General features: G+C 41.8%; 1 protein-coding gene across 5 annotated transcripts in view; it reads right to left on the bottom strand.

Annotated features, from left to right (window-relative positions):
• The window catches only part of UBP26 (ubiquitin-specific protease 26), a 231,549-nt gene that overhangs the window by 150,172 nt on the left and 58,021 nt on the right, over positions 1–23,356 (bottom strand). For all 5 annotated transcript variants that reach the window (XM_089428211.1, XM_089428214.1, XM_089428213.1 and 2 more), the window contains 2 exons: positions 21,950–22,205; positions 21,027–21,778 (listed from right to left, as the gene is read on the bottom strand). In XM_089428211.1, the coding sequence (XP_089284337.1) occupies positions 21,027–21,778; positions 21,950–22,205 (1,008 nt within the window). The remainder of the gene's footprint in view (positions 1–21,026; positions 21,779–21,949; positions 22,206–23,356) is intronic.

Raw genomic sequence — 23,356 nt, 5'->3', positions numbered from 1 at the left:
TCAACATAGTCTGAGCGTGCAAGACAAATCTGGAAAGGGCAACACAGAGGAGGGACGTAGATGATCAGCAAAAAGGGTTGACGCAGGGCCTACATAGTCACTACGCAAAGGGTGACGCAGAAAGGCCAGCGAAAGGGCAAGAGGTCCTCTTCGGGGTCAGAAAAATGTTGTGGAGTGTGAGAAATTCACCAGTAAATTTCTCTGAGTGATTCTTCCTCTATTTTGTCTATTTGTGTCTTGTACAGAAATTATTGCTGAAGATTAATAAAAGAAACCCTCATCCTCTGCACTGGTCCTCCCACATTGGGTTTTTCCGGGAAGAATTGTCCAAAAATACTTGTGTCACAGTGTTTATATATGTGCTAGTATTTTCCTTGTATTTACTTTCCGCATAATTTTTGTGAATGCTGCAGTGTATGTATTTTGTTATTTGCCGTAGAAAACTGCAAATAATTTGTTTAAGTAATTTAACAAATAGAATAAATATTATCAATTACTGCAGTGGGATTCGGGATCACCGAATTTTCACAAATGGCAAGGTATTCTATTTCCTATCTATTGAAAAATTGAAAGGAGCTCAAGTGAGTTCAAGAGTTGCAAGAGAAACCCAAGCTAATTTTGGTGGACTTCAAGTGCCACCCTAGTTAGCTATTTCGGGAAGATTATCTCAGATCTTCCATTGGTGCTCAATTGGTTTGGTTGATTGATACGAATTTGAAAATCTGATCATAATATGTTGCAGGAGGTGTTCAACATTATAATTTGTATTTGCAGGTCTATCTCTTCAAAACCAAGGGCAGAGTGCAATAATTTTTCAGGAGATTGAATACAAGATTAGAGATGCAATTGCTTAAGTGTTTCATTGTCATTCCAGTGTCATATCTTCCACGTGGCCGAGTTAATGTTTTTAGGGTGCACACACAGCTACATTCACAGGGCTCTTTCAGCAATTAAATCTAGATCAACGGGCTGGATTTATACCCATAACTCAGCCAAACATATCAAGGTTTATTCATAAATTTTGGCATCAAAAGGGCAATCTGAATGTCATGTCCCTTCTCAAACACATTTGTAACTGGGTGTTGCTACACAATTTTGCAAAATTTTGGCTAAGGAAGAGGACCCATATTTTTCGACTTAAGGACTTAGGAGGCAATTCGACTTAATTTGGTTGCTAGTGGAATGTGGGGGCCACCCACATGGGAATTTGAATTGGCCCATTCGAATAGCTTAGAGGGAAAGTCAAATAGGTGGATAGAGGGGCCCACATGAGGCAAGGGAGGGCCAAGGAGTTATAAGGAGGGAGCATCTCTCATTTTGGGATTCATTCATACATCTTGCAAACAAAATCACTTGACTATTCACTCTGTTGTTTAGCTGAGTCAACTGGTTGTTTAGCCACAAATCTCTCAAGCGGGAGATTCAACCTCTACTTCAGGGGACCATCCGTGCCCGCCCTAGAGAGGTGGTTCTACGAGGATTTCAAGAGTTCGGGGGCAGTGACATAGCACCACCAACCAGCGCAGAGCAAGGAGTGTGTATTTCTAGGCAACCAGGAAACACACAGAGGGATATTGAGCCAAGCAGAAATCTGATTGCTTGTCCAGGAGTTGACGAGCTGAGGTAGCAGCATTAGACCAGCGTTCTTGTTGGGTTTTACAAACAACTTGCCAGCTAAGCCACACAGCAGATTTTCGTGGTACTTGGGAGCAATTGATTTGGGCCAAGAGATCATCCAGGGAGTCAGGGATTGGATAGCACAGGTGAACTCAGCATTTTGGAGAATTTTTCAGGTGGATTTACAGGTAGCTTCCAGCAAGTCGAAATTGGCAGCTAGCGCTGAGGTGAGGCTCCAAGGGGGTCGAAAATCAAAAGTCTAAACCAGCCAAAATCCTTTCTGGGTTTTCTAGGTTTTTGACAAGGATCCCAAATATAAAGTTTCATAATTTTCTGAGCACCGAAGGTGGGGTTTGAAGTCGTATATTTGCAGCAGACATTGTAGAATTGTTGGGGATTCAATAGTGCCTTTGGGGGTCAATTTTGAAAGTACAAATCAGGCCAAACAATTTCTGGATTTTTGTGGGTTTTTGCCAAGGAGTCTGAGGTTAAAAGCATATAAATTTCTACGCAGTTTCAGGGAACCTCCTAGCCATTCGAACTTCAGCAAAGCAGTAATTTACTAATTTCTAAGCAATGCAATGCAGATTGGTGCAGCAGTTGAGCAGCCTTCAGCTCAGCCATTTTCCTACCTGGGTTTGGTCCTGCTTGTCTTTTCAGACGAGCCTAGGTGCACCATTCCATCATTTATTGTATTTGACTTGAAGAAATATAATAAAATGGCTAAGAAGTTCTCCATTTCCAGCGTTTATATGGTGTTTGCTGAATATTTCGTCTTTGTAATTTGTTGCATGTATTATTTGTTTGTTATCGCTTGTATTCCTATTAAGGATCATTACACTGAATTCAAGCAAATTTATTATCTTTGGAGTAGGGTTTTAACCAGAGAAAGGGTGACTGAATTTTCTAAGTATTACCAAAACTTTGTACCACAAAGAGGGTCTATTTACCTTGCGTATTTAAGGCTAACTTTGATCAAGAATTAAGAGGTCGCATTCACTTTCAAGGGACTGATATTCTAGCATTGGATCTCAAAGATGAAGTCAACCTCAGATGCGATGAATTCCCCTTATTCCACTGAGTTCGCAGAGGTTGAATTTCCCAGACTTATTGGCTGAGAGAAGAAGGTTGAATAACTTTTTTTCAGTGGTTTGATTCTCTGGTGGTTGTCATCTTTGTTAGTTTTAGGTATGTTCTATGCTTAGAGCAATTTATTTCAATTTTCACAGTTAGCTCAATAGCTTTTCCAGATTAGCAATCACATCAGCATAATAGTAAATTGCAGATAGAACATAAACATAAAACGCAAAAGATAAGCCAAGACAAGAGGACACAAGATGTGGCGCTAGCCAGGGACAAACCCCAATGTGGGGAACCCTTGATCAATTCTTCTTATATGTTCTTCAATGGTTCAACACAGAGAGAGAGATAGTACATATACAACAGAAGTCAACACTTTGACTTATCCAAATAAGAGCATCAATTATCTCTAAGAAGATGATACATGAGGTAGCTGAACTCAGTTGGAGACATGATGCTTCAACTGATTCTCCAAGGTGACTCCATCACCATGTTGCACCTATCATTGTGTTGCACCTTATAATCATGCTACACCTCACTGTGTTGCACCATGTTGCACCCATCATCACTATGTTGCATCTCATCATGCTTCACTAATCATGATTGTACCCATCACTGTACTGCTACACTATGCTGAGATCTTCATTTCACTATGTTGCAATACCTCATCATCCTGGTGATGCAATACATTCGTGCTGCTGCTATATATCCAACATTACCATGTTACCCATTGCTACACCAATGTCCAGCAACACTGATCTACATGATGTTGTACTATCACTACTATTGTGTGCAGTACGTTGCACTGTACATCATGCTATGCATTGCTACTCCTATGTGCACTATGTTGCACTGTACAACATGTACTCATTTTTTCTCCTATGTGCATTATGTTGCACTGTAAGAGTACAACTGCTGTTATGATTGTGTTCTGGTTAGGGCATCACTGTGGCCCACGTCAATCCTAAAACATACCCATACAGTCCCTTAAATAATTGCAATACCTCATCATCCTGGTGATGCAATACATTCGTGCTGCTGCTATATATCCAACATTACCATGTTACCCATTGCTACACCAATGTCCAGCAACACTGATCTACATGATGTTGTACTATCACTACTATTGTGTGCAGTACGTTGCACTGTACATCATGCTATGCATTGCTACTCCTATGTGCACTATGTTGCACTGTACAACATGTACTCATTTTTTCTCCTATGTGCATTATGTTGCACTGTAAGAGTACAACTGCTGTTATGACTGTGTTCTGGTTAGGGCATCACTGTGGCCCACGTCAATCCTAAAACATACCCATACAGTCCCTTAAATAATTGCGGCTTCCTCCACAAGTATCCTCTACCTCCATGTTGCTAATCTGAGCACTTTAATACCCTCAAACAGTCCTATGCATGCCCTGATTTGGGGTGTTAAGGCATGCGGCTTAACACAGTGACTTGTTGTCACCTACATCCAACCAAAACAAAGTTTCCTTGCCTCCTATTGTTGCCCAACAGAGATGCGTCTAGCCCTCTCCCACTCGGACTCCATGCAAGAGTATTTTGCCTTTCAACCAATGCCTAGAAGGCTCCACGTTGCCTCCTCTTCCAAGCTGAAGTTGCCCTAGTCTTGCGACCCAAAATAGAACGCCCTTGCTCCCTAGACCGAGTTTCTATAATGCTCCAAGGAGCTGTTGCGTTGCACTATAGGATTAGGGTTGTCTTCTTCACAACATGACAGTGTCTTCCTTGACAGCATATAGGATTAGAGTTGACTATGTCTTCCTTGATTTAGGTCATGCGTAGAGCAGCTAGGGCATCATCTAGGATTGCATTTAGAGCATCGTCTAGGACAGTTTTTTCCCATTAGAGATTCTTCTTTCCACTAAAACCCAAAACAAGTGGAGAAGAAGAAATCTCAAGAGAGTTGTGTACAAATGACTTGCAGGGCACTTCTATTTATACCAAAACGTGGAGCACAAGTGGGGGGAGTTTAGTTGTTGGCCGTCCTTGACAAATTGTCCCATAACACAAATAAATTCATATCTCCATGAATACTTATCGGAATCGAATGATCTTTAGATCAATCCTACACCTCTCGATGAGAGGGATCCAAGAAAAATATCAGCTGCCATAAATAAGATGACCCATATGGAGTTTGGCCCTAGTTGCCAATTTTAACACTCACTCTTAACTAGGGAGAACTCCATCCGCTAATCCATCTGCTAGACTGTACTATCTCTGCCATCAGTGCCCTACACTGCTCTGCTCTTCCCTGCTCTACTGAACCATGAAGAAGAAGAATTGATCGAGAATGTCTCATACCATTCTCTATTGACCCAAAGTCAGTTCCATATGAAGAGAGTGTGTCATATCACTCTTATTGATCCCAGACCAATTCTAAAAGAGAGTGAGTTATATCACTCTTACTGACCCGAAGTCAGTTTCATTGATCCCAGATCAATATCAAAAGAGAGTGTCTCAAACCACTCATACTGATCCCAGATCAGTTCCAAGAGAGTGAAATGTATCACTCTTACTGACCCGAAGTCAATTCCAATTGATCCTAGATCAATGTCGGTCATCCTAGTATAGAGAGTATAGTAGATACACAATGCGTCCATCGATACTACTATGGTCCCTATCCTCATTTCCCTGCTCATTGGCCAAAGGAGAGGTACTTCCCATGAGTCCCAGACTACATGGGTAGGATGCCTTGACAGGAGAACCACTCATCCTGCCCACAAGTCGCCACAGGGTATCATAGGGGAAGGTTGAACCATTCACCCTATACACAGCGCACCACTAGGGGAGGGTGAGTCGCTCTATGGTCGCTTGTTGCTCCAAGAAGTACTCGAAGCCGCCTGAAGCTCCCAGAGCTCAATGCATGCATCATACAGGACCCTCATAAGAGGGTCTCTCAACGACTCCAAGTCGTTCTGGAAAGTCACAAATTTGACCTTTCCTTGGGGCTTCGACAGAATGTCTGCGACCTGCACATCAATCCCAATGCGATGGAGCCTTCTTGTTCATCGATGTACCATATCCCAAATAAAGTGGTACCTGATGTCTATATCCTTGGAGTGATCATAACACAAGGGATTCCTCAACAGTTGAATCCCCCTCTGGTTGTCACAAAAAATCATGGTGGTATCCATCATGTGTCAAACAGCTCACTGAAGAGCTTCCTCAACCAAGCAGCTTCACACAAGGTCATACTCGTAGCTATGTATTTGGTCTCAGCGGTGCTTAAAGCATCGACTTCTACTCCCTGCTCATCCAGGATATCGAAGCAAAACCCAAAGAGAAACAGCACTCAGAAGTGCTCTTGCGATCCTCCACACTTCCTGCCTAGTCAGCATTCGAATAATTATGTAGCTTCACATTTCTGGCAGTGGATCTCAATCCATGAGAGATTGTGCCCTGAAGATATCTCAGAAGATTCTTGGCACCAATCCAGTGAGGCTCAACCATATATGAACTCAACATGCAGACACATAACTTCTGAAAGTTAAGATCCATCGAGGTAGTCACGAGCTTGCAATTTGCCATTCCAAATCTGGTATCCAACTCCCTCTTACTTTTGCAAATGAGAGGGTTTGCACCTGTCAGGAAGAGGTCATCCTCATAAGTTGCCAGTATGAGAGGTCTATCATCCACAACCTTCATGCAAAGGTTTGGATCGGCTTCACTGCCAGTGAATCTCAGCTTCATCAGACAGCTATCAATCCTCTCATATCAAGCCCGAGGTGTTAGCTCTAAATCATAGAGATCTTTCTTCAACCTACATACATGAGATTCCTGATCATGAATCTCAAATCCATCGAGTTGTTCCAAACCTGTGGACCTACTACATGAGGGGAATTGTCCCCTTGTAAGATTTTCCTTCAGTACATCTCGGACATGTACCTTCAAGTTTTTCTTGAATTCAGGCATCCCCGTCACCATCTGACTCACATCCGGTAGGGCCCCATAATAAGCATATCTCTGATGCTATAGATGAGATGTGTCATGGTCCCAAATGGACTTCCTACAACTTGATACAAATTGCCAACCCTGAACCCATGAGTAAAAGCATCTTTGAAAATTCTATTTTCAAACACGTACCTTTCCATCAATGAATGCCACCTTGAAACCTTTGATTTCCATTGTCAAAATGGACACCTGGTTCTTCTTGTGATCAGGTACATAAAAGAGATTCTTGTAAATGAATCGAGTTATCCTCATTCAATTGAAGGGTAACATTCCCTACACCCTTTTCGGGATTGCTCCAAGTATAATCACATGATTATTTCCATCTCTACCAAAATTAGAGTGAGCACCCTTCTATCTGATGAAGTGCTTTGAAGCACTATAATCAATAAGCCAGATTCCCAAAGAGTCTGGAGGAGAAGTAGTGGAGAGGACCAATATAAGATAATACTCCTTTAGCTTTTCAAAAACAACATTTGATTCTTCATAGCTGGAGTTCCTTGATTTATTGAACAGTCGGCCATTTCCTTAATGATCTACATTCCTTTTTCCTTTGCCATTGTACCTGGCATTCCTTCGATCATTGAAGATGCCCCTAGAATGATTATTATCATCATCAAGTGATGTGTCCCTTCTATTTGGACACTTCCTCGCATAATGGCCAAACTTATCGCAAGCAAGGCATCTGCCTTTCCTTCCATCCTTAGATCGGGACTTCCCATTGAAGTGATCTTTAGGTAGGCCATCAAAAGCTTCCGCTACGTCATTCTGATAATATTCTCTGCTTCGACTTCACCCTTGGTGAATTTGAAGAGGGATGAGGAATCCATTGAGCCTTTTGTCCTTTCCCAACTGTCTTCGGTGATGGCTCTTTCACTCTTGCTTGGGCTTTAGTCTTCACCTCACCTCTAATGCCATGTTAGTTTTAGGTATGTTCTATGCTTAGAGCAATTTATTTCAATTTTCACAATTAGCTCAATATATTTTCCAGATTAGTAATCACATCAGCATAATAGTAAATTGCAGATAGAACATAAACATAAATCGCAGAAGACAAGCCAAGACAAGAGGACACAAGATGTGGCACTACCCAGGGACAAACCCCAATGCAGGGAAGCCCTTGATCAATTCTTCTTATATGTTCTTCAGTGGTTCAGCAGAGAGAAAGAGAGAGTACATATACAACAAAGGTCAACACTTTGACTTATCTAAATAAGAGCATCGATCATCTCTAAGAAGATGATACATGAGGTAGCTGAACTCAGTTGAAGACATGCTGCTTCAACTAATTCTCCAAGGTGACTCCATCACCATTTTGCACCTATCATTGTGTTGCACCTTATCATCATGTTGCACCTCAATGTACTGCAACATGCTGCACCCATCATCACTATGTTGCATCTCATCATGCTTCACTAATCACGACTGTACCCATCACTGTACTACTGCACTATGCTGAGCTCTTCATTGCACTATGTTGCACCCAAATGCATGCTGCAATACCTCATCATCCTAGTGAGGCAATACATTCTTGCTGCTGCTATATGTCCATCATTACCATGCTGTCCCATTGCTGCACCAATGTCCAGCAACACTGATCTACACCATGTTGTACTATACTACTACTGAGTGCACTATGCTGCACTATACATCATGTTATGGATTGCTGCTCCTATGTGCACTATGCTGCATTGTACATGTACTCATTGCTGCTCCTATGTGCACTATGCTGCACTGTAAGAGTACAACGGCTGTTATGACTGTGTTCTGGTTAGGGCATCACTGTGGTCCACGTCAGTCCTAAAACATACCCATACAGTCCCTTAAACAGCTGCGGCTTCCTCCACAAGTACCCTCCGCCTCCACGCTGCTGATCTGTGCACTTTAATACCCTCAAACAGTACTACACATGCCCTGATTTGGGGTGTTAAGGCCTGCGGCTTACCACAGTGACTTGCTGTCACCTACAGCCAACCAAAACAAAGTTTCCTTGCCTCCTATTGCTGCCCCACAGATATGCGTCTAGCCCTCCCCCACTCGGCTTCCATGCAAGAGTATTTTGTCCTTCAACCAATGCCTAGAAGGCTCTACGCTGCCTCCTCTTCCAAGATGAAGTTGCCCTAGTCCTGCAACCCAAAACAGAATGCCCTTGTTCCCTAGACCAAGTTTCTATAATCCTCCAAGGAGCTCTTGCATTGCACTATAGGATTAGGGCTGTCTTCTTCACAATATGAGAGTGTCTTCCTTGACAGCGTATAGGATTAGGGCTGACTGCATCTTCCTTGATTTAGGTCGTGTAGAGCTGCTAGGGCATAATCTAGGACAGCGTTTAGAGCATCTTCTAGGACAGCGTTTTCCCCTTAGAGATTCTTCTTTCCACTAAAACCCAAAACAAGTGGAGAAGAAGAAATCTCAAGAGAGTTGTGTATACAAATGACTTGCAAGGCACTTGTATTTATACCAAAACATGGAGCACAAGTGGGGGCAGTTTAGTTGCTGGCTGACCTTGACGAATTGTTCCATAATACAACTAAATTCATATCTCCATGAATACTTATCCGGAATCGGATGATCTTTAGATCAATCCTACACCTCTCGATGAGAGGGATCCAAGAAAAATATCAGCTGCCATAAATAAGATGACCCATATGGAGTTTGGCCCCCGCATTCACTTTCAAGGGACTGATATTCTAGCATTGGGTCTCAGAGATGGAGTCAACCTCAGATGCGATGAATTTCCCTTATTCCACAGAGTTTGCAGAGGTTGAATTTCCCAGACTTAATGGCTGAAATATTGGCAGAGAGAAGAAGGTTGAATAACTTTTTTTCAGTGGTTTGATTCTCTGGTGGTTGTCATCTTCCATAGTTCAGATTTTCCAAAAGAGTGGTCAAGTTTCTAGCTGTAACTTGCTTGATGCGCTGAAATACATTGCTGGTACAGACTTGCTTTAAATGCTCATTTGGCTGTGTATACACCAGGTTCCTATGATCACTGTGCTCTCATTTCTTTATTGTTTAAGTCTATGAAATGGCAGTGGGCTGTTAAAGGACTGCTGTGTAATTTTCTGAACCATGTTTTATTTAATGAGAAATGATGACTTGTGGATGCCATTATAATTGTTAAAGTTGATGGTGCTTGCTGAACTTAATATAAATGTCAAACTTATGTTTTGAAGTGCCCTCAGAAACATATATCTCAGCATTACTTCTTGTTGTAATAGAACCAAAGTAAATTACACCTACAGCATCACCCCAACGAACTGTTTGACAAAGTCTTCACTGGGAAAAACCATACGAACTCAGAAAATACAGTGGGCATTTGGGGTTTTTTCCTAACGGGAACATTACTGTGCTTGAGAAGATTTATATGGTTGAACATATTATCGTTATAGCTTAGTTCATGTTTTGGTATCTACAATAATTTTTCCATTGGGAATATTACAGAATATGGGCATTTCAAGAGAGATTATCCGAAACCCAAAAGCAACAAAAAGAAAAGGAAAGAAAGAAATGAAGCCCATGTCACTGAAGATGTGGAAACCTGAGAAGTAGAAATCAAAGAAAGAGGAAGTGAAAGATCTCTACTATGACTGAGATAATCTCCTTCACTTAGTTCTTTTCAGTTTTGTAAAAGATAGCTATCATGGTAGAAAGCATTGTAAATATGATAGGATGCATCATATTAGGAAATGGCATCATATTGGAAGCATATGATTCAAGCAAGAGCTCATGACATCATTATAAAAGCTTGAAAGATAGCTGAATGAGAAGTCTACATGGATGTGGCAGTCATCATAGAAAGGAAATAGCTCTTGGTAATCTCATTAAAAGCATGTGTAGCATACATGGTTGGAAGAAAGTCATCTAGCATATAAAAATAAATCACCATACGTCATCATCATTAGGAAGGAGCATTTGCAGAATGAGGATAATTAAGATCCTTCATTAGTATCTTCATTAGAAGGTTCACCTCTCTTGGAAGAAGCGAGTGTCTCGCTGAGAATTCCACCTTATATGGATTCATTGTTTAGAAGAATGATGGTATGAAGACAAAGGAATGCAGCATGTCAAAATGATTGAAGAACCTTCAAGCAAGGAAAGGAAGTTGCCAAAAGTCGTCTATATGACCAAAAAGAGAAAAGAGGTATGTATAAGTTTGATAAATTTAAGTCATTGCATTATATAGTTGCAGACAGCACGGGTGAATGTTGTACCTTATGAGCATGATCGAAGAAAAGGGATCTCTATCTTTGGAAAGATGCATGAAGGCATGGTTCACATATTGACAAGATGAAATCAACATAATCTGAGGTGGTTGACAAAAAATGAAGGAACAATGGATGGAAGTTCCTAGGGAGCAATATGTGAAGAAAGAAAGAAGAGATTGTGAAAGATGCAACTATAGCCATATAAGAAAAGAAAAGAAATCAGCATCTAATGACTAGAAGAATTGGCTATGACATCTCCATAGAGAAGGTATGAAGGCCCTGATAAGGTCTGTAAAAGAAGGAAACCCTTAACATTGAAAGTCTTGGAGATCAGAGATGTGTTTATGAATATGCAAGATGTTGATGTTGCAAGCAAGCAGATGTCTTGATGAAAGGCCATCATAAAAGGTAAACTCTAATTTGATGTTCATTTTGATTTTTAAACAACATATGGCTGGGTTGAAACAGAACTACCAAAAGAATGTTGTAGATGTCACCTAAAACCGAGAATGGATGGAAGATCCTGAAAGTAACATGACTTGGAAAAGGTAGTTGGATGAAGAAAAAGCCAGATGTAGACTAGAAAATCATTTTCCGATGAAAATAAGGATGACATGACTAATATGGTTCGTGAAAGAAAGTGATGGATGGTCGATGCCCTACTAAGAGAAACCTAGAAGATGAAGGCTCCATAATAATGAAGATAAAATTGATGGCATCGAAAAGAGGAGCTCTACAAGCAGTTGACGGTACCATGATCTCCACCAAAGAGCATAAAGTTGTTGTTGGAAACAAGTCCCTAGTAAGGAGGGAGCTTGGAATCAAGTCCCTAGTTAAGAGGGAGCTTGGACAAGTCCCTGGATAAGAGGGAGTTTGGGAATACTCATTTATAGGAATGAGTACATCTTCCCTAGTTGAGGGGGATAGATAGACACGTCATTATTGTCTTCATATGAAGAAAGAATGGAGGATTGAGTAAGCATCTAAGACTGATTTTGATACTCTTTGAGGATGAGGTAGGGCATCCAAGATAAGAGTAGTCAAAGAGGAAATTCCTTGAGGATGTGTTAATCCAAGAAGGAATTGCCCTAAAAAGACATACCTTGTGAACACCCGGGTAAGGTATGTGCCTTGAGAGGCAATGATGGTGGTGTCTACCAGTCATTGGCCTTGCCAGCATTGTACTCTAATCTTGTGGAGAGATAGAGTTGTTAGTCAAGGCCTTGCTATGTGTCAATGTTGGTTGTTATGATAAGATGCCCTGGCATAAGCTAAGGAAGTATCTTATGAGATGGCTTACCAAGACTCTTCTTATGAGAATTCTTAAGTTTGATAATGTCCAAGTACCTTGTATGGATTATGAATACCTCCCTAGTTAAGAGGGAGTGTTGAAATATGTAACTAGGTTTGGTTTTCATAATGACATATGTAATCATGATTTTATGTATTTGTTGTAAAGAGAAAAATAAATTTATTATTGTTATTCTTGAGGCATGGGTTTCATGCTCAAGGGAAATTTATTTTTAGGTCAAGCACCCACTGAGTGCTTCTAGCGCTTGTCATTGAGTCTACAAGTCAACTGAGTCATTGTCATGTATGAAAGACTCATTTGGGCATGGTACATCTTGTAAAGAACATTTATGTAAAGTAAAAAATGTCAAATAGACCCTCCAAGACCCTGTTATCATCAAAAGAACAAGTTGGTCTTTATGAGTGTTGATTTGGGGTAGCATCGGATGTGCTCTAGCCACGAAAATTTGTGGAGAGGCTAAAGTGCATGGGATCTCCAATACCCAGAAATGGTTTGGGCGAATTCTAAACAGTTTGGGAGATATTAAAATAATTAATATTTTTAATGGAGTCCCTAAGTCTAAACTTACGGAAAATAAAATATTAATGTGAATTAATATAAAACTGTGTTAGGGTCCAAAAGTCATGGATCAAACCAGATTTAATCTTAGCCGTTGATTAGGGACTTAATCTCAGTCGTTGAATTGTCAACGAGAAAAGTATAAGAGGAGGCTTGAGGGTCCATTGGAGAACACACCAAGTTGATCAAGAATTCGATTTTTTGGGGTTGGGCTTAATGAGGAAATCGAAGGAGTGATCATAGTTGTAGCTGAGGGGCAATGAATATAGAAGCAGAGAGGCACAGATAGTACCGAGAGGATCAGCGCAAAAGCCGGGAGAGAGGGACGCAGTGCCAGCTAGAGGTTCGCGCAGAGCCAGCTAGGGCTCACGCAGAGGCAACTAGGAGCTGCGCAGTGCCTCAGAAAGCCAGTGTGGGTGACGCAGAGGCTCTAAGGGTTGCCGCAGTGCCTCTAGAGGCTGATGCAGGGCGAGCTAGGGTGACGTTGGGCAAACGTTTGGCCAGAAAGGGCTGACGCAATCCCTAGAGGTTGACATTGGGGTTTTCGTGGGGCAGGTTGGAGTTGGGAGTTGTCGGAGTGTTTATCCGGGGTTTCAGCCAAAATATCTGTCTCCGAAGGAGAGGTACTACTGCCGAGATTATTCTCTGTTGGGTGAGCCGATTTTAGCACCCAGATTGTATTCTGAAACTGCTTAATAATACAAACACTCAGATAGTTGCATCGGTTTTCCCGCGTTGGGTTTTTCCGGGGACATTGGTCCAAAAACAACGGTGTCACTTGTATGTTTGTTTTGTTTCTTTCAGTTGATGATCTGTAATGTGTTGAGCATGTACCTGTATTTATTTTCAATATTTACATGGTAAATAACTTGTTAATTAATCAGAACAAGTAGACAGAAATAAATTAGAAAAGTACATGAAGGGTTTCTAACAGTTAGACTTAGAAATTCCAACATGGTATCAAAAAGAAGTTGCAGATCACAGGCGAACTAAGGACATCATCCGAGCATAGCAGTGGCAGCAGAAAACAGTTGTCCCGAGTGACAGAAGTTGTTCGTAGCAGAGAAGCAGCAAGGAAGGGGTGATGCAGTGCCCGCGTCATCAAGTTTGAGCCGAGAAGAGGATCAACGCAGTGGCAGAAAGCAGCAGACTCAACCTACACAGTGCCCGGTCATCTTTCTCGATTAGGGAGGATTGATGCCTGTGCCCAAGAGGTGCGGATTTTGCTGGTGCCGGTATTGCACAGAGCATAGAAGCTCTAACCTTCAATTTGTCGGAGCTTAGGAAGCTATGGGTAAGTTGTATAGTGAAGCTGGTGGGGTATTGTAGTCAGAACAGTACCTAACAGGGCAAGACCAAGGAGGAAGGAGTTGCTACCGAGGATTTCTAGCCAAGAAATCTGAATTAGTGGTGCAACTGCACTAACGATCGAAGTGGGGGCATCTCGACATTGGCAGAAGGGTTTCCAGGAGGGAAATCGAGGCTCAGAGGGAGTCACACCAAGAACTTCCAGGAGGGAAGTAGAGGAGCAGTGAACGGGGTAAGAGACCAGGACAGACTGGACGGATCCTCAAACTTCGTAGTCTGGAAGGCCAGAATCTTGTCCGTTCTAGACAGGAATCGTGTCAAGCACTTCGCCTTGAGGATGACAACGATCCCAGTTGACCCAACTGAGAACGACAAGTACGAAGAGGCAATGGCGAGGGCCAAGAGCATCATCCTTGATGGGGTCAAGGACCATGTAGTACCACATATTGCCGAAAAGGACACGGCAAATGAGATGTGGGAATTGTACCAGCATACTTCTGTGCAGAGAAGGATGCTACTTGAAAATCAATTGCGGTCATACCAGATGCAAAAAGGAGAACAGATAGACACCTTCCTCAATCGATTGAAGGAGATCCAGGATCAGCTGACTTCCATAGGGCCCACATTGGATCAAGAATTGATGGTGAGAACAACCCTGAACACAATCTCAGAAGACTGGGAGGTGTTTGTCCAGAGCATACTGGGCAGGGCGACCCTTCCAAATTGGGAGGAAATGTGGGCGGCTCTTTGCCAAGAAGAGATCATAAGGCTAAGCAAGGCGGGAAGTAGCGGCAAGGGGATCAAAATCAAGAAAGAGGAAGAGGAGGATGATGCCCTAGCATCCGAGGGAAAGCAAGAGAAACGGAAGAAGAAGGACACCTCTAAGGTCAAATGCTTCCATTGTGGGGAACTGGGTCATTATGCGACACAGTGTCCAAGGAAGAAGAGCAAGGGAGAGGCTTCTGAGACCAAGGCTGCGGCAGCAAGGGCGGAGAAAGAAGTGGAGACAGATGATGATTGTGCCATGAGTGCTCACACGCCACTTGAGCGGAAGTGGGGAGACATCAAACTGTAGTTAGATGAACTACAGGCGATGAAGGGCAAGATCCTCAAGGTATCCAGCCTCTTGGATTATACCTTGCAAACCCCGAAGAGGAGTAGCAGGACTGGCGAATATCGATAGAGACGAATGCGGATGGAGCAACAGAGGGAGCTACAGTGCAAGACTCCCAAGACAGCATTAGGCAGCAGTGCAAGATGCACAGAGTTGTTGCAGCAGTGCAGAGGTCAGAGAGGGAGCACTTGTCAGCGATAGAGGGAGCTTCAGCATCGGGAGTGTTTATAGCCTGACGGAGATATCAGAGTTGGGAGATCAGTTACTTACTTCTCAGTAGCTGAGTTGCAGTGCAGCGGTTAGCAGTGGCAGTGCTATAGGCAGCATGATGAGAGAGGTTGCAGTGCAGATGCAGCAGTGGCAGTGGCAGGGCCATGGGCAGCAGCACAGATGCAGAGGGAGTTGTCGTACAGATGCAGCAGTGGCAGTGGCAGGGCCAGGCGAAGCAGTACATGATGCAGCAGTGCAAAGGATGTTGGGCAGCAAACCTAGCATCAGCACAGGGACCGATGCCGGATGATCAAGGTGATGCTCAGTGAAGAGTATTACTAGAGCACAGTCCTCGCTAAGAGGGAGTGTTGATCTGGGGTAGCATCGGATGTGCTCTAGCCACGAAAATTGGTGGAGAGGGTAAAGCGCATGAGATCTCCAATACCCAGAAATGGTTTGGGCAGATTCTAAACAGTTTATGAGATATTAAAATAATTAATATTTTTAATGGAATCCCTAAGTCTAAACTTAGGGAAAATAAAATATTAATGTGAATTAATATAAAAGTGTGTTAGAAGGGTCCAAAATTCATGGATCAAGCCAGAGTTAATCTTAGTCGTTGATTACGGACTTAATCTCGGCCATTGAATTGTCAATGAGAAAATTATAAGAGGAGACTTGAGGGTCAATTGGGGAACACACCGAGTATGAATCCAATGAGTTCCATGACTTTTGCAAAGAGGTTGGCATGAAGAGGGAGACTACAACACCATATACTCCTAAGCAGAATGGTGTGGCAGAAAGGAAGAATCGTATGATTGTGGAAGTCGTACGTGCTATGCTTCACAATCAAAGACTTCCGAAGTTTCCATGGGTCGAAGTTGCGAATACCGTCGTATATGTGCAAAATCGATGCCCTCACCAAGCATTGGGTTCTAATGCTCCCGAAGAGATGTTCACTAGTAAGAAACCTAACGTATCTCATTTTAAAATTTTTGGAAGTCCGATATATTTTCATGTGCCGAAGGAGAAGAGGAATAAATTGGGTGCATCTGGAAAGAAAGGAATCTTCGTGGGCTATAGCGAAAACACTAAGGGCTATAGAATCTATGTGGCTGGTCAAAGGGAAATCGAGATTAACCATGATGTCACCTTTGACGAAGATATGGCTCTTAGCAAAGTTGACAATCTTCCTACTCAAAGGGGATCTAAAGAAGCTGACACCAGGGAACCAAAGGAAAAGGAAGATGAGATGATGCTTGATGTGGAAGAACCTATGGATCCTATTGATCGCCCTCCACAAGAGCCTTCCTCTTCTAGGAAGAGGCCTTCATGGCTTAGGGGGACACTTGATGATGCTGAAGGGCACATAGCACCCAGGGGAACCTTCCGGGAAAGTAAGAAGTCGACCAGGTATCAACGATACTTGACCATCATGAGCACGATCATCCAAAATGAGCCTTTGTCATTCGCAGAAGTTGTCAAGCATCAAGTATGGAAGGACCCTATGACTAAGGAATATGAGTCCATCATGAAAAATGATGTCGAGGATGTGGTCCCCAAACCCCAAGACAAAGCAGTTGTCACTTTGAAATGGCTTTACAAGATAAAGCATGCAGTTGATGGAAGTACGAAAAAGTATAAGGCTTGTTTTGTCGCTCGTGGCTTCTCTCAAAAGGAAGGTATAGACTATGACGAGATATTTCCACCAGTTGCCCGATATACCACCATACGCTCGATCATAGCCCTTGCTGCTTCGCAAGGATGGAACCTACATCAGATGGATGTCAATACCTCGTTCTTGCATGGTTCGATCAAAGAAGAGGTCTATGTGGAGCAACCCGAAGGATTTGAGGTTCATGATCGAGAATCTCAAGTGTGCAGGTTGAAGAAGACCCTCTATGGGCTAAGGCAAGCACCCCGAGCGTGGTATGAAAGGATTGATAGCTACTTGATGAAGTTTGGATTCACTAGGAGTGAAGTCGACCCTAACCTTTACTTTAAGGTTGAAGATGACAATCCTCTCATACTGGTGTTGTACGTTAACGACCTCTTTCTAACATGTGTAGACCCTCTGATTCACAAATGTAAGAGGGAGTTGGCTTCTGAATTTGAGATGAAGGATCTAGGACTGATGCACTATTTCCTAAGGCTAGAAGTCTGGCAGAAGCCAGGGGAGATTTTCATATCTCAAGGAAAATATGTAGTGAAGATATTGGAGAGATTCGATATGGTGGATTGCAAGCCCATGACTACCCCGATGGAGCTTGACTTCAAGAAGTTAAGCGATAGTGTTGCCGGACCCCTTTTACGAAATGCTACCAAGTATCGTCAACTCATCGAAGCGTTGATGTTCTTGGTGAACTCTCGTCCGGATATATGTTTTGTAGTCAACATGTTGAGTCAACATATTGTTGAGCCTCACCACTCACATTGGATTGGTGCCAAGAATCTGTTGAAATATCTTCATGGCACAATCACTCATGGGTTGAGATACACTACTGGAAATGTAAGACTACATGGACATACCGATGTTGATTGGGCAGGCAGTGTGGTAGACCGAAAGAGCACTTTCGGATGTTGTTTCTCTTTGGGATCAACCTCGATATCCTGGATGAGCAGGAAGTAGAAGTCGGTGGCTTTGAGCACCGCCGAGGCAGACTATATTACTGCTAGTATGGCCTCCTGTGAGGCGGTCTGGTTGCGAAAGCTCTTCAGTGCACTGTTTGGATTTACATTGGATACCATCGTGATCTTGTGTGACAACCAGAGCAAGATTCGTTTATTGGAGAATCCCGTATTTCATAATCGCTCCAATCATATCGATATCAGGTACCACTATATTTGGGATATGGTGCAGTGGGGAGCAATAAGGCTCCAACATATCGGTACAGATGAACAGGTCGCTGACATTTTGACGAAGCCCCTAGGAAAGGTCAAATTCTAGACTTTCCGAGAACGACTTGGTGTCGTTCAAAGACCCTCTTATGAGGGTCGAGTATGATGTATTGAGCTCTAGGCGCACGGGGTACTTCTTGGAGCGACATGCGACCACAAGGCGACTCACCATCCCCTGGTGGTGCACTATGTAGAAGGTGAAAGGTTCAACCTTCCCCTGTGACACCCCGTGGCGACTATAGAACAGGATGATTAGTTCTCCTGTAGGCCAGGATGATTAGTTCTCCGTGGCAATTGTGGAACAGGATGATTAGTTCTCTTGTGGGCATGGATGATTAGTTCTCTGTGGCAACTGTTGGACAGGATTATACGTTCTCCTGTGGAGAGGATGATTAGTTCTCATGTCGAGGCATCCTACCCATGCAGTATGGGACTCATGGGAAGTACCTCTCATCTGATCAATGAGTAGGGAAATGGGGTTAGGGACCATTAGTAGTACCATCGATGGACGCATAGTTGTATCTACCGTACTCGCTATGCTAGGATGACCTCCATTGATCTGGGATCAATGATACTGATCTAGGATCAGCGAGAGTGGTATGACACTCTAAGACTGACTTCGGGTCAGTGGAGGATGGTATGATACATCCTCGATCATTTCTTCTTCTTCATAGTTCGAGCAGAGCAGAGCAGAGCAAAACAGGGCCAAGCAGTGCAGGGCAGTGCATTTGATGGCTAGGATAGTAGCGACAGTCAAACGGATTGCAGATGGAGTTCTCCCTAGTTGAGAGGGAGTGTTAAAATTGGCAACTAGGGCCAAACTCCATGTGGGTCACCTCATTTATGACAGCTGATATTTTTCCTAGATTCCTCTTGTCGAGAGGTGTAGGATTGATCTAAAGATCATCCGATTCCGACAAGTATTTATGGAGATATGAATTTATTTGTAATTACTTGACAAATTGTCAAAGTCGGCCAGCAAAAATCTGTGTGGCACAAATCATATAAATACAAGTGAGATTGATTCATTTCAAATCATCTCATCATCTCTCATTCTTCTCTCTCTCCTTGTATGATTGGGTATACACAAGGAAGAGGATCTCTCACACGTGGGAAGCAAGAAGACACAGGCTGAAAGAGGATGCAGGAAAGAGGACACAGAAATTATTGACTGTGTTGACCAAGTTTGACTAAGGCAACTGAAGGCATCTTTGACCTGCATTGACCAAGCGTTGACTCATCAAGGGTGTGGTTTTGGTGTGGCTGCCTCTCCTAGGCAGGCCGCAGATTTTGGCACAAAAATCGAGGCAATCTGTCCACAGGTTTGACCAACGTTGACTACCCTAGTTTTGGGCAGCAAGTTGACTTCAGTCAACAGCAGTTTGACTGTGTTTTTGGGGTTGTTCAAGGGTTGTTTCTTCAGGTTGTTCGAGGGCTAGTTGACCGGAAATTGACCAAGCATATTGGAGGTCAATTTCAACTCGTTTGACCAAGTTTGACTTTGTTGATCTAGGGTTTGCTGCTGTTGATATAAAATTACAGAATTCTGATTTTGTACTATTTCTCTGCGCTAAACTATTGAAGATAAAAGAAGATTTGATCGAAGTGTTTCCCCGCATTGGGGTTTGTCTCTGGCTAGCCGCCACATTTTGTCTCTTGTCTTGGCCTGTTTTCTGTTGATTGTTTAATGTTCTATCTGCACTTCACTTAATATATATGTGATTGCTAATCTGTGGCTAATAAGAAGAAAAGAAGTAAATTGCTCTAAGCATAGAACATACCATAATTTACCAGATATCTACCAAAGAAGGAAAAGAAGAACGCAAAGGTTTTGGGATAGTTTTTGGGCTAAGATTCTTCACACGTGTGAGGAAACTAGCGCATCACTTGCAGCAGGAAGACCAAAATTGCAGCTTCCTTAGGAAACCGAAACTTGGTGTGAAAAGACTAAGATTGTTCGCTGAGTACTCAAGAAGAAGAAGGTTATCCAAGCAAAGAAAGAAAGGAAGCAAATTCATCTCACGTGTGCAATCTAGGGTTTCTATAAAAGAAACTGTTGGGGGTCGAATTTGCCGAAGAATCTGTTGGGGGTCGAAATGGCAAAAGAAGCAACTGGAGATCGAAGTTGTAGAAATAGTTGGGGTCAAGGAAAGTTCATCAAGGAGTAAGGATTGACTTGGTGTTGGAGGGGACTTTGACAAGAGTCTTATGTCTTGGAAATCGTCAATTGAAGTTCTATAAGAAGAGTTGTTCTTGTGGGCTTTCCTCTCAACAGGAAAGGTTTTGGCCCAGGCTGATCGCCTATATCTTGTGTCCTTTTGTCTCATTGTTCTTTATTGTTTTGATAGTTGTTTGATGATAAGAACACTAATTATAAACAAGAAAAAGAAAAATTTAATCAAGTTAAGTAATATATATCACAAGTAGTTATCAAAGTAAGAGAAATCACCTAATCTAGCAGCCCACTGATTTCTCAACATAAATAAGTCCAGAAAACAGCCACCCAATGAGATGAGATATCAGAATGACAAGATCTCAACAGGATGAAAAAAGTCCATGAGCCATTCCTAAAACAAAATAAGCCTAGAAAATGGACTATCAAAATAAGCACCCGACATGTTGAACACAAGATTGGAGATATGTCAATAACCAGAAATCCTAACTAACTTTCCCTACAACTAAATTTGCAAATAGCCATCTGACCATTCACCTAAGCCAAACACTTAAGTTGGCAAAGATTGATACTTACGGGGGGGAAATATTATCAGCCCACTGTCGAAGCCAATCAGTTGAGATCCAGTAATATGGTTCATCAAGGGAATGTACAGGTGCCTCAGAAAGAACAGATCTTACTTCATTTTTCCGATCCGCTATATTCTGCAATATCTTCTCCTTTTTTAATCTATATTCTTCACATATACTATCATACTGTCTGTTTAATTCCTCTAATTCCTCACAAAGATGTTTTGGAAGCGAAGGGCCATTGGCATTTAAATTTTCATTTCCATCAATATCCATTGGTTCAGCCTCTGAAACCAATAGTTTGGATCTCTTCACACACTCGTCTGACCTTCTACGACTATACATCAGCATGTATGCATCCGCAGAAGAAAATATGTTCAGATTAACAGTATCATTGTCATCTGATATTATCTGTTGACCTGAAACAGAGGGATCTGCGTTGACATTCAAATCCGATGAGCTGGTATCAGGTTCCTGCAAAGAATTGCCACCTTTACCTCTCGTAGACAATCCTTCCCCAAATGGATGAGATCCTAACTTTGACACTTGCTCATCATCAAACTCCCACCACATTCCACTGTGTTCTTCTTTAATATGTGCAACATAATGACCACTGTTTACCATGGCCCCCTTGTGTATCAATATAGCTGACAAATCATATACGAGAGGCACAACCTCTTGATTCTCACTCAGTCTTGATCCCATATCCAAACTTCTTGGAAAACTGAATTTTGAAGTGACCTTCTTCTTCGATGTTGTCTGCACAACAGATATTATCAGAAACCTTCAGTATTACTTGGAAAAGCAGTATCTGGCACAAAACTACTCTCAGAGTATCTTATATACATTCATTCCATTACAACAATTCGTAAAATAGTTTTCAAATTCAAACAAGACACCAGCACCAATGCTACCAGTTACCAGCATTACCTTGGGAAGGAAAACACACCGTTTAAGCTGAAAATTGAGAACCGGAGGAAGGGTACGCAACTTAATACAACGGGTTGCATCTACACGAGCTTTACAAGATTCACAGAAGTATTGATTTTCACCTTGCAGATGCTCAATACTCAGGTAATCATCCAAACTCTCTTGCAGATTATTTAAACCTTTAACATTCAGTTCCAATTCATAGAAGTCTTCAACTTTACCAGAAGCCTCAGATTCTTGCCCACATGTTGAGCACCTTCAATACATAAACACCATAGCTTATCACAATGTAAATTAATGGTATTAAAACAAACAAAAATAAGAAACCACAACATACACAGTTTTATCTATTTTAAAGATGGTTAGGTAGTAACCAAAACAGTTTTAGAAACAAAAAATGAACATGAATAATTTCAAACAAAGAACATTCAGTTGGAATGCTGCAAATTCAAATCAGCATTGTAGACATATCGCAGCACTCACAGAAATATGCCCAAAAAGGACAAAAGTATTTTGAAGAAAATCGTTTCAGACACATTTCATTACTTGAATAACATATATTAATAAAAACAGCTTTACAAAAGTTTTAACTTATAACATCTTGTAACTTTGTAGGACGTATAGCTGTTTTATTACGCACCAAAAAGTATATTTATCACTTGCAAATGCTTCACTATAGGTTATATTTATCTTGCAACATACCTTGTAAAGCTGAATTACGAATCACAGCCACAAAGGATTATTTACCTCAAACACACACACACACACACATGTCCATGCACAATAAAACTTGTAACTAACATGTAAAAGTGAAAAATTGATCTACATTTTCCTTACATAATTGCCAGATCAAGTTGTATCAGTAATATACTGTCAATATTGAGCTGAAAGGTAAATAATATGAATGACCATTGTAGCATATAATAGCTTCTAAATCCCATGCACAATGTAAACTTGAACAGTCAATTAATTGCAGTGTAACAAATATTTGGAAATATAATATAATCCCAAAACCACAATTTCCTATTGAATAGAGGCAATGCAAAAAAAGGGCAAAACTGTTATATAAAGTTTCACCTAAGAGCACTAGGATTGCAACTTGACAACTGTACTTTAAACTTTAAGCAAGAGTAATGCAAGCCATGATGCCTAAACATAAGAGTTGCAAATTATATATACAGGAGCAGCTGGACAGCAGAAAACAAGCTGATTGAGTTAAAAAATAATATATTAACTTCATTGTTTGGCATAAGTGCATGAAGAGGCAAATGACTTGCAATGAAGATTTAGTAACACCAGGAGTGTCTCTCACAACGGAAATGAGCATGAACCTTGACTAACCAGGGCATGCCATAAAGGTAAAATTATATTTGATGCCCAAAACGAAAGCAAAAAACAATGATGGAG

The sequence above is a fragment of the Pinus tabuliformis genome, chromosome 4_2 (assembly GCF_031772625.1).
Source record: "Pinus tabuliformis cultivar Carrire ecotype Pingquan chromosome 4_2, CPIR1, whole genome shotgun sequence".
Lineage (NCBI taxonomy): Eukaryota > Viridiplantae > Streptophyta > Pinopsida > Pinales > Pinaceae > Pinus > Pinus tabuliformis.
This window is presented reverse-complemented; position numbering and strand designations above follow the sequence as displayed.